Raw genomic sequence first — 12,557 nt, forward strand, 5'->3', positions numbered from 1 at the left:
ACCTGATGAATATTCATTAGCAGAGGTGATGTAGTCCAACCCTCAGTACACCAAACTGCCTAATTTGCATACTAAGCTGAAGATTTTGTAAAAACTGCAATAAGGATGAAGTTAAGCAAACTCCCTTCCTTCTCAATGTTCTTGACCAGATGGGAACATAAGACTTCTAATCTGCTCTTAGCTTCCCTTTAAAGCTGCTCATAGACTTTAGATGCTTGAGGGACCTAGAGGAGAATTTAAAAAAAAGTCTGGAGGGGACCAAGGGGCCTAGAGGAGGATAGAGGCATCTGGAAGGGACATAAGGGTCTGAAGAAGAAACAGAAGAGTCTGGAGGATGATAGAGGGGTCTCAAAGGAACAGAGGGGTCTGGATGAGGAGAACATCATCTTCCTCCTCCATGGTAAAACTGCTGCTGCGGTTTGTTTCTTTTCTCCCATCCAAGACCCCTCAGCCCAGAAAAAATATATATACATACTTACCTGGCTCACAGGCAGCACACCTCTCTCCTCTCTTCCTGCTGGCTCCATGAGCCATAGGAGTGACCTCCCTGTATTGGGCCTTTATTGGCCAAACTTACAAATTCAGTACAATATCATAAAACACTCAAAATCCTCCAAAGGCTGCAATAAACAAGACAACCACTGGGTGGCCACACAGACACATGTAGCATATATCTCCCAACAAAGTGCTACAATATCATGTTTTTGGTAGAATCTTGTCATATTGGGATATGTTGAGCCATAAGGACACATCTGTAGCTTATTCTATTACAGTAGTTGATATTGTTTAGCTGCTGTGTTGACAGCTCTATGCTTGACTGTATTATACAGCCAGCACCCCACTGTAACAGCTGGGATTGAAAATAACATTTATGTAATACTAGGGAGGCCAGGACCTAACAATGGCACCCAGATCTACCTTGTGCGGATGACTATTTGCCCCCAGCAGAGCCTAATAGAGTCTCTTTAAAGGAAAAATCTATCGCAAAAGTATTGTATATTATATTATACTATTGTATATTATATAAGTGATCAGGACACAGCATGTTCAAGTCTGGATACAAAAATAATTAAATATCGTGTCATTATGGACATTAAAGGGAACTGGTCATCACTTTCATGCTTTCCAAACCACAAGTCATTGGGCAGTCCCCAGCAGATTCTCCCTGTCCCATCAGCCTTAAGAAGAGGTCTATTGATCAAGGCTAAAGGGGCGTGGGAAAGTACAGGGGCCACCCCCAAACACGGGTGGTTAACATAGTACAGAGAGGATGATAGGTTACATCAGGTTTCTATATCCCTTAATCCCTGGGCACCTATATTCATATAAGGTATCAACCCCGGCACCAGCCAGTGTACATTTTTTTAGAGATACCTGACATTCCCAAACTTCTGATTCACAAAGAGAGGGGGAATTTTGGTGATTGGGAGATGGCTTTAAGTGACAGTCATAGTCTTAGGGTCCTATTCCACGGGCCGAGGAGGGCCCGATCAAAGATGTAAACGAGCATTTACTGGGCCTATCGGCTGATCGTTCTCTCTATTTTACCGAACAATAATCGGCCGAATCGGGCCAAATTTGGCCGATCCGGCCGATTATCGTTACTGTGGAATAGGGCCCTTAGGTTGGCCAAAGGAGTGGGAGACCAGTGAGCAGCATGAAGTATTCCATCAACTGGAGAAGAGGCGGTCATAGTGGGAAGTATAAAAACAAATCTTAACGATATGCATATGCATGCTACCTGATCATGGAGAATACAGGGCAGTCTAGGGCTGCCACACCACCCTGACAGCAGACTATAAAATACAGGAACTTTTTAGCAAGACTTTTAGTGCATCTTATAGTAATAACAAGAGAGGAGCGAATTTACAGTATTAACAAAGCGAAAAGCCTTGTTAGCTTGGCAGTCGGCTGCCTATAAACTCCCTGGGGCTCCACTGCAGGTGCCTGGAAAAGCTGGATCCAATCCTGGGAAACTTCTCCCAGTTTCCTGGCACCCTGAGCGAGGTGGCACAGAGTTCAAAGGCAGATGTCTGATAAGCTGGCTGCTAAGCTAATGAAGCATTTCAATTTATTAATACTGTAAATTCGCTCTTCTCTAATTATAACAACTGTCCACATATGAAGTTACTGTATCAATTAGAGTTCTGGCATTAAATAAGTATCAGACAGTATGATGGTGAGAATCTTTAACTGTACCTAATACGAGCTGAGGAACAGGCTCATATATAGCTTTGAAGTTGTGAATTTTGTAATCCTAAAATAAAGACGCACAAAGACATAATTACAAAGTTCTATTCAATTTAATTCACAGTTGCTTAAAAAAATATTTTACAAAAAAAAAATTACGCTCAAAATTGAGTAATCCTACATAATATAATATGCTACAAACACTGACTCTTAGCATGGATGTTGGTGCTTAAGTGATCACCCTCTGTCCTACAACAGGCTGAACTGAAGAACCCAGATCTTCTCTTCTTTTATTCATCATCGGTCATTATGGAAATAAATTCTTGCAGGTTTACTGAAAAAGAATAGAAAACAGATAAATGTATATTACCTTTGGTAAAAGAAACCCCTGACTTTTACCAAGGAAATGCCCACTAAGCCAATGACTAACCGCAGTGGTGACCACCGCAGACAGTAACTGTCTAAGCAGCCTTGAGCCATAAGCAGCAGGAAGCCCAGGCACTACTAGTGTGTATTAATATTTTTTTTTAGGCCACCCTGTACTCACGAGGAGTATAATATAACAAGACTAAACATTTGAAGGGAACTATGTAAATTTGACATACACAACTACTTAAACCTGCTGTGGAACCATTAAACAAAATCACAGTTTTTATACCATGTGGTCTATTTGACCCCATGGTTCCACAGCAGGGTTAAACAAGGTTATGTATCACCAAACCATGTCTTCTTTTAATTCCAAGAAAAAGAACTGTTAAGTGGTATAGGTGATAGAAAATACAAAAGTAAGCACTTTTGAAAATGCTTTGCATTACCAAAATTGCTGGGTTAGGCCCTATTCACATTTTAGGAAAAATCTGTCCATTTTATGATCAGGAATTCCTGTTAGGATTTCCTGACCCATACAGTTGCATTGAACACTGACACCCTTCAGGATTTTTCAAGAAAAAAGGATATCCTGAACGGATGCCCCCATTGAAGTCTATGGGAGCTCAGGAAATTGTGAAGACACGCCTGATGGTCACAATTTCCTGACAGTAAAAACTAATAGGGATGTGTGAAGGGGGCCTTATGTCATTCACCAGGAGGTGTTCCACTATGATTGTGTGTTTTTACTGGAATATATATATATTATATATTTATTCAAAAAATTCCAACAGCACTTCCCGATATCTTCAAAAATGTGAAATATTTATTCAATCACATCCAAAAAAAACAAACAGTGTGGCATAGCAAAAAATAAAGCAACGTTTCTCCCGTCTCACACGGGCATTTTCAAGCTCATATCCCCAAGTGATAATCAAACAAGTGACTAAAATTTACATTCCATTGGTTGTTTCAAGTGTCCATCTTTTACAAGTGTTCTCTGATAGGAGGCAATCAAAGTCCATCTGTGTCATTGTGTTTCAGTAAGTTCTTTGTAAGGTAGTGTGCAGTGTTAACCCTTTTTGTGCTAAAGTGAGTGACTGCTTGAAATTACCCACTTGCAAGTTCCTCATAATAAAGGTAATTAGAAATACAGAAATACATGTAGCAACGAAGAAGAATAGACAGCACTATGTTATCCACATCATTTGGATCTTTTCAGAGCATGATTCATAGCCATGAGATATATGTTGCTGTAAGGTAGTGTTCACATTGTACTGACCAATGTTGCATTCTGCATACTCTAGTTCGCTAGTTCGGCAAATCCGGAGTCATTCAGCCTTCAACTCCATCAGATCTCTCCAAGGGAGGTACAGCTTCACTTCCCCAGGTGCCGTTCAGACCACTTTTTTAGTCACTTGTTTGATATAAAAGTTTGATTATCACTTGGGGATATGAGCTTGAAAATGCCCGTGTGAGAGGGGAGAAACGTCGCTTGATTTTTTGCTACGCCACACTGTTTGTTTATTTGTATGTGATTGAATAAATGTTTCACGTTTTTGAAGATATCAGGAAGTGCTGTTGAAATTTTTTGAATATATCCTCCAGGATCCTAGGTCAGGATCATCCAGCCAGCACCCACAAGACGTTTGAGCTCCAAGCTGTGCTGCTTGCAATACTTTATATATATATATATATATATATATATATATATATATATATATATATATATAAAAAAAGTGTACCCACTTACTGCACCCTGTACCCTTGTTACTCATTTCACATAAATACTACACCCTATGCAGTCTTGATGTTAGCTCGATAAAGACTAGTACACAGTCTACTAGTACACTAGGACATTGGCCCTATTACATAAGGGTGGTCATGGAAAAGTTGTCGGTCACTATTTGGCAGTTTGTTTCTGAGCTGGAAGAGACCATTGTGTGGGGGGGGGGGGGGGATCTGTGCTGTTCTCTTCCTGGATGCTGGATGACTGTATATGAGCAGCAGTGTAATATGAAGATATCCTGTGTAATATAGAGGAGGAGAAGACATAATTAGTGTAGCAGTAACCTCTGTCCTCAGTGTGGTGTTTTCTCTCTGGGTGTTTTGCTTCAGTGTTCTATGGCTGCAGGTGTGTGTGTGTGTGTACGTGCTATGGCTGCAGTAGGTTGTGTGTGCTAAGACTGCAGCTGGCTGTGTGTGTATGCTATGGCTGCAGCAGGCTGTGTGTGTGTGTGTGTGCGCGCTATGGCTGCAGCAAGCTGTGTGTGTGTGTGTATGCTATGGCTGCAGCAGGCTGTGTGTATGTGTGCTATGGCTGCAGCAAGCTGTGTGTGCACTATGGCCGCAGCAAGCCAAGTGTGTGTGTGTGTGCTATGGCTGCAGCAGGCTGTGTGGGTGTGTGTGTATGCTATGGCTGCAGCCGGGTGTGTGTGTGTGTGTGTGTGCTATTGCGTGCCCCCACAGTGACCTTCTATATCACTGTGTGACCTCTTTATCACTATGTGTAACCCCTCTATATATATCACTATGTGTGACCCCCTGTATATCACTATGGCTGACCTCTATATCACAGGGATCTGGCATTGTTAGCAGTGTTTCTTTAAGTATGGTGAATATTTAGTTAGAAACATAGAAGACTGTCAGCAGGAAAAGACCACCTGCTCAATCTAGTCTAGTTGTGAGTAGTTCAGGACATGGAGGCTGGAGACTGGCTGCATCCACTGCACACACAGGAGAATCTGCTTTATATACAGTATTTCTTTATTCACTCAGAAGTCGCCCCAGGATCATGTAGGACATTAGGGAGAAGCTGCTGAGCCAGTGTGAAAAGTAACTCCCATGGTATATGACCGGCCATTTATGAAGGAGCAGGAGTCAGAGTCGGGAGTCGGTCCTGATAAAATTCAGGAGTCGGAGTCGGAGCTGCGGCTTACCGCCTCCACAGCACTGCTAGCTGCAATAAAGTTGCAGTTTGGACGCTATCTATGGATGTTGTTGGATTCTCTTTTGCTGCTTAGTGATAGAGAAGCCTTCCCGTACCAGGGATTGCAGGCTTCCAGCGTACATCCTCACACATTTACCTAGCCTATTGGACTGTACTCTTTATGCTGTTGGACTAGTTATTTTTGATACAGACATAACCAGTCACGGCTCTTTGTCTGTAATCACGCTCTGTTGTAGTGACTGCTTTCGATGTCCCTCGCTGCACTAGGTTTCATGGCCACAGTGAGTGATGCAGGAAGCTCACTGCCTTTGCCATTGGCTCTGGCCCTGTCCTAGTGACATCCATGAAGGAGCAGTAATATTTTCAGACCCTGTGAACTCCCCAAACACTTACTTTCTCCATCACCATCTTTGTCAAACTCCTCAATCATCGCTCGAAGCTCTTCATCTGTCATGTTCTCACCAAGTTCTCTGGCAACTCGACGGAGGTTTCTTAAGCTTATTTTTCCTGAATCATCATCGTCAAACAGCTTAAAGGCTTTAAGCATCTCTTCTTGGGGGTCGCGGTCCAGTATCAAATCTGTTACTAAAGCAGAATAGGTTGTGGAATTACTTTACAAGAGAGAGCGGTGGAGATGAGAAGCAACAGCAATGGGAAACCAGTGTGGATTGAATACACCAAGTAACTTGTAAAAGATTTTATTTTTACATTTTTAGATCAAGAAAAACAAGCTCTAAGAATGGTAGGCCCAATGAATTCAGGTATTAGGGTAGAGTAACACAATAACAATAGAGGATAGATACAATAAACGTATAGGTTAGGAGTGTGTACATGTTTAATAAGGACCAGAAACCGGTACAAAAGTAAAGAAAAGTAAAAAAACTAAAAACTTTCTATCATAGCCAATAACCCAATTTTTTCTTTTTTTTAGCTTACACAAGTTGGCCTCCTTTTTATCAAGCTATAGTAATGGTTATAATACTCCAAAGCCCGCTGATCACCTGTATGGATGGCTCCTCCGTCCATACAGTCTGCCTCTCCCTCAACGTTACACTGAGCTCAAGCAAGGAGCACAGGCACGCTGGAGAAGGCAGAGTGATGTGTATTGTCGCATACCCCTCACGGGACACTATCTTACAGATGGAGGAGCAATACAGCCAGGACACCAGGACAGATCGGCAGGAGGCAGCAGAATTATAGAGAGGAGGAGTGCAACGAAGGCACTATATATAAATAAGTGACTTTTTATACCCATGACTATAAAAATGTCAAAAGGTGGTCAACTCCTTTAAGAAAACCCAGGAAATAACGATGGAGAAGGAAGAGAAATTACTGTTTTGCATTATACAGTGATTCGTCTATTAAATCTATAGAATATATTTATTAGACTTTTCACTTGGTAGCTGAGCAAAACCCTTTGACTAGAATAACTGTCCCATCTGCAATCCCTCACAGACTCACAGAGCAGTATTGAGTAGTTTCAAGTGGATCTGTCAAAACGTTCAGGTTCGGCAACGTTTTCCGAACCCAAAAGCTCAGCGTTTGATTTCTTGTAACTGCAGAAGTTAGATGCAGAGCAATTCGCTGAACACTAGTGCTGAGCCTGGTAGAGAAGTGGTCTGCCGCCTGATCCTCCTGGCTATATCAGATTGGTGGAAGTCTCACCCTGACCTTCACTGCAGTATGTTAAATGTTTTCTATAATGACAGAGGCACATTAACAAGCTGAAAAATAATAATTGAGCAATCAGCCGCGGGACACCGATCAGCTGCAGTGAGTATACATGCCAGCGCCTACTGGGGGGGGGGGGGGGGGGCAATAGTATTTTTTTGTGAACTGCTTCTTTAAGTATTAAGACAGGACAGGTATGTTTCCTGTAAACACCTATTGAGAAAACTACTTACCGACTTCATTAAAGTCATCAAAAGTAATCTTCCCTGTGGCTTCACCATCATAATCTTTTAGGATTTTTAAAACATCAGCCTTCTTAACATCGAACCCCAAAGCTCGCATGGCCACCTGCCAAACACAAAACATGACAAGCCATGACCACATGGGGATCAGCTCAGACATCCTATAAGGAAAACATTATCAGGATCAAATGTGGTTATTAAGACTCTTAAGATATTGAAGTCTCACTGTGGAAGTGGGTATTTTCTTGTTGCCTCTCAAAACGTACTGGAGGAAGTGGTGTATACCTTCCAGACTGACACAGGGAAACCCCCTTTAAGGAGAGGCTTGCGAAAAGGCAGAGAGAGGTTCCAGAATTGGTGCTGAGCACTGCGCCCTTTAGCCTCCTACAGTCTTCTATGAGGTAGGTATATGCAATATCACATATAGGTTTCTTTTAGATGACCATATCCCATGCCAATAAAGTTCCAGCATCACGACTGCTCCTTCATTCAGGGGATCGGAGCACATTTATAATAGGAAAATATAGGGCGGCTATGTGATCCTTTTTTAAAAGTAAACCACTGCCCATAACAACCAATCACAGCACAGATTTAATTTTGTAGGAGCAAAATATGAAATACAAGCAGAGCTGTGATTGGCTGCTATGGACAGCAAGGAAACGTTTACCTTTCTAGCAATATAATCACTAGGAATATCCTGCCACGTCTTTACCTTTAACTCATGATAATCTATTGCTTTGTCTTTGTCGGTATCAAACAGATCAAACGCATCTTTAATCTCTTGCTTCTGTTCCTCGGTCAGCTCCCTTTTTTTCTTTTTTTTAGTTTTGTCGACAGCTAAATCCGTTCTAGTAAGAAAAACAAGGAAGAGTTATTTGCTAATGAAATACTCAGAATAGGCAGCTACGTGGGCAGGTTTATGAGAAAGGGAGAAGAATAACTGGATGGCAAGGAAGAGAACTGAACACAGATTTAATTACACTGACACAGAGGGGGAGAGTGAGTGACAACGAGGTTGTCACTATCATGGCAGAAGGGGGGGGGGGGACCTTTCTAGGGTAAAATGCACTTAAAAAAAAGGCTGAAGCTGAAGGCCAAGAGGGAAATGTGAAGTGCATTTAAGCAATGTTTTTTTGTATTTGTGACTTTTTTTTTTAATGTCCATGGCATTGTTTTTTTCCCCATGCCAGTCTCCCATTGAAATCAGTGGGAGATTTTTTATTTCTTTTACAGTGAAACTGCATGGATTTTGACAGGAATTTGTTTAAAGCGAATGTACAATCGCTTTAAGATATTTACAACAATTCATGGGCGCGGCATGAAGCCCTGGAGTCAGGTCCCCCCACTTGTGAACATGCCTAATGGCTAAATTCACACACTGCAGTTTTGTTGCAGAAAGTGTCCTTGTCATCCGAAATGTCCCCATGCAGATGACTAGAACTGACCGTCCTTGGCAGAAATGTCGGCAATAAATCTTACACATGTAAAAGACCCCCAGATCTCATAGTTTTAATATTATAAAACTTTGTACAATTTTCAAGTACATTTTATTTTCTTTGTGGATTTTAAGCTGTCTGCTTGCTGCCTTCCTGTACTTCCAGCAGATATATGTATATATATATACCCACCACACAGGTGCAGGATAACTGTACTGTACCCGCTCCTGCACCCCTGTGCCCATCACATGACCTGGGCAGATCTGTATCTACTGGAAGTAAAGGAAGGAAGAAACTATAATAGAAAAATGTTTATTCAGTCAAACCATATTAACCCTTTAATATCAGAAACAGGTCCAGACTGTGGTGCTGTACAGGTCTCCGAATGTTTCCTTGCTATGGTGGAGATCAGGGCAGTCCGGGGCAGCTCCTACATGGCGGTGCCCATGGGGACACTGCTCACCTGCTCCTATGACAACCCTTCTGACTCCATGATGACTATTTTACTATTCAGTCCCCAATGTCAGTGGTGCAGAGTCCAGAATACACACAGCCCTGCATAGGGATTAATATTTGCCCCCTTCACTTCTCCATAATGACAGCTGCATGGTTACCTGACAACTACCGGATTAACTTTCCATATGGTCATAGAGACAATACTGCAGATCTATGGAGCAGCAGCACAGATCCATGAGGACCTCCAGCCACAGCCTGCACCCTGGCTCTGGGCACCAATCACATGACTGACACAGCAGCGGGCTGACTACCTGCCGCCCAGCCTTACCTCACCACCAGGCTCATGTCTCTTCCGTCTCCGGCCTGGATACCTGCAGACACCGGGCTCACAGACAGCAAGGCCTTAAGCCCGCCCAGTAAACAATGTTTCTACTACGTGATTGGCGAAGACCTCATCACTTCCCCTTAGTAACCAGGGCAGCTTGACAGCGCCGGAGTATTCTGATTGGCTGATACCTGTGTCAATTTAAAACTGATATCATGATTGGTTGAAACGCAGCACGCGTAGTAACGTATCTCCTGTGATGGAGCTATGGAAATACGTGGAGATTCAAGAGGGCGGAGTTTTGTGTTCGTCTGTTCCCAACGGCCGCGTCACATCTCAGTGTGACTCCGCCCCCTTATGTCTCCAGCATGACGCTGTAGCTCCATCCTAGTGGCGCTTATACTCTGCCTAGAAGCGGGAATAGAATATTCTTCTATCAGTGCTCGTGTGCTGCAGAGTAGTGTGCACAGGGATCATAGCTTCTAGCGGCGGTATATTGATAGAAACGTGTGATAATACACTGGCCACAGTCTGCCCTGAGCTGCAGAGTGCACAGTCAACCTCAGGCCCTCAAGCTGATACAGAACTACAACTCCCATCATGCCCAGTCAGACAATACTAAAGCTTTGGCTGTGCAGGCATGATGGGAATTGTAGTTATGCAGCAGCTGGAGGGCCCGAGCTTGGCACCCCTGCCTGAGTGTCAGGCCCCTGGACAGAATGGATATAATTTCTATCACCCCCATAAGTAACTGGACCCCCACTATGTCACCAACAGCCCCCAGCCACAGTGCCAGCCAGAATCCTGATAAAGTCCAACCCACTGCCATCATGGTGCCAGCCATATATGCCCATGTCCCTATAAATGCCAGCAGTGCCCACAACAGGCTCCTCTCACATCTCATGTTCTGAGCAGTCATGGAAACAGGTCCCAACTTTTTGGACAACCAAAGACAGACACTTGTAGGTCACTCTAGGAAAAATTTACAGATATTTCTATACTTTTTAATTCAAGGATGCATTTACACATACAGGATGCAGCAGATCCTGTATGTGTGATGTATCCTTAGGTCCCATTCACACATCAGTAACCCTGCATGTAATTACAACCTGCAACTACAGACAAGATTATGAAGGTTTGTCAGTAACTGTCCGTATTTGCAGGGACCATTGTCATATAGGTGACACGGACGAACAATGGTTTAATCATTTTTTGTGGCACGGATTATGGCTCCAAAATGCATCCGTAACACCTACAGATGTGTGTATGGGGCCATATAAACTGCATATGTGTCATAATGTGCGACAGGGGCCATAATGTCACATGATTCACCTGAATATAATAATCTTTAGGATCCAACTTGTACCACATTATAGAATTGTATGCAAGTTTGGGTCTAATATACAGTAAGAAACCAGACACTTTCTAGAGCAACATTGAAAGTTTATTAATGCAAATCTATTTCCTTGGTCAAAAAGCGGGACATATAAGGGGAAAAGAGGGACAGAGGTACGTGGGTCAAAAGTGGGGACTTTCCCTTTCAAAAGAGGGACACTTGGGAGGTATGAGATGGGCAGAACAACTTAGTTGGGCTTCTTCGTTTCTGCTTGGCTTTCCTTAGAGGGCTGATCCAGCTGGCTGTGGACTTCGTGACAGTCTATGAGACCTTCTGCAAACCCCTATAGAGCTGGCTCAGCTTTCCAAAGAGTGCAGAGCAGGAACAAAGTAGAAGATGCCCAACCTGATCGCTGTGTCCGGAACTGCAAGCGGGATTTCCATCAGCGCTCACTGTTCTAGAATCACTAAGGGAGCGAGCAGTAATAGCAGTCACCATCACTGTGCTAGAATCACTAAGGGAGCGAGCTGTAATAGCAGTCACCGCTCACTGTGCTAGAATCACTAAGAGAGCGAGCAGTAATAGCAGTCACCGCTCACTGTGCTAGAATCACTAAGAGAGCGAGCAGGAATAGCAGTCACCGCTCACTGTGCTAGAATCACTTAGGGAGCGAGCAGTAATAGCAGTCACCGCTCACTGTGCTAGAATCACTAAGAGAGCGAGCAGTAATAGCAGTCACCGCTCACTGTGCTAGAATCACTAAGGGAGCGAACAGTAATAGCAGTCACCGCTCACTGTGCTAGAATCACTAAGGGAGCGAACAGTAATAGCAGTCACCGCTCACTGTGCTAGAATCACTAAGGGAGCGAACAGTAATAGCAGTCACCGCTCACTGTGCTAGTATCACTAAGGGAGCGAGCAATAATAGCAGTCACTGACAACTGTGCTAGAATCACCAAAGGAGCGAGCAATAATAGCAGTCACCGCTCACTGTGCTAGAATCACTAAGGGAGCGAGCAGTAATAGCAGTCACCGCTCACTGTGCTAGAATCACTAAGGGAGCGAGCAGTAATAGCAGTCACCGCTCACTGTGCTAGAATCACTAAGGGAGCGAGCAGTAATAGCAGTCACCGCTCACTGTGCTAGTATCACTAAGGGAGCGAGCAATAATAGCAGTCACTGACAACTGTGCTAGAATCACCAAAGGAGCGAGCAGTAATAGCAGTCACCGCTCACTGTGCTAGAATCACTAAGGGAGCGAGCAGTAATAGCAGTCACCGCTCACTGTTCTAGAATCACTAAGGGAGCGAGCAGTAATAGCAGTCACCGCTCACTGTGCTAGAATCACTAAGGGAGCGAGCAGTAATAGCAGTCACCGCTCACTGTGCTAGAATCACTCAGGGAGCAAGCAGTAATAGCAGTCACCGCTCACTGTGCTAGTATCACTAAGGGAGCGAGCAGTAATAGCAGTCACCATCACTGTGCTAGAATCACTAAGGGAGCGAGCAATAATAGCAGTCACCGCTCACTGTGCTAGAATCACTTAGACTGCCACCAGTAATAGCAGTCACCGCTCACTGTGCTA

The 12,557-nt window shown here is 43.6% G+C and overlaps 1 protein-coding gene across 2 annotated transcripts; it reads right to left on the minus strand.

Annotated features, from left to right (window-relative positions):
* Positions 1 to 2,296: 2,296 nt before the first annotated feature.
* On the minus strand, positions 2,297 to 9,760 carry CETN3 (centrin 3). Of its 2 annotated transcripts, none has more exons than XM_069964648.1 (5): positions 9,640 to 9,760; positions 8,132 to 8,267; positions 7,411 to 7,525; positions 5,900 to 6,091; positions 2,297 to 2,524 (listed from the first exon to the last, which is right to left on the minus strand). In XM_069964648.1, the coding sequence occupies exons 1-5, from the start codon at positions 9,654 to 9,656 to the stop codon at positions 2,481 to 2,483; spliced, it is 504 nt and encodes a 167-aa protein (XP_069820749.1). In that variant the 5' UTR covers positions 9,657 to 9,760; the 3' UTR covers positions 2,297 to 2,480. The 2 variants fall into 2 exon arrangements, with proteins under 2 accessions (XP_069820749.1, XP_069820748.1); XM_069964647.1 differs by lacking the exon at positions 9,640 to 9,760 and adding an exon at positions 9,470 to 9,566.
* Between the last annotated feature and the right edge of the window lie 2,797 nt (positions 9,761 to 12,557).

Source organism: Dendropsophus ebraccatus, chromosome 3 (genome assembly GCF_027789765.1).
Source record: "Dendropsophus ebraccatus isolate aDenEbr1 chromosome 3, aDenEbr1.pat, whole genome shotgun sequence".
Lineage (NCBI taxonomy): Eukaryota > Metazoa > Chordata > Amphibia > Anura > Hylidae > Dendropsophus > Dendropsophus ebraccatus.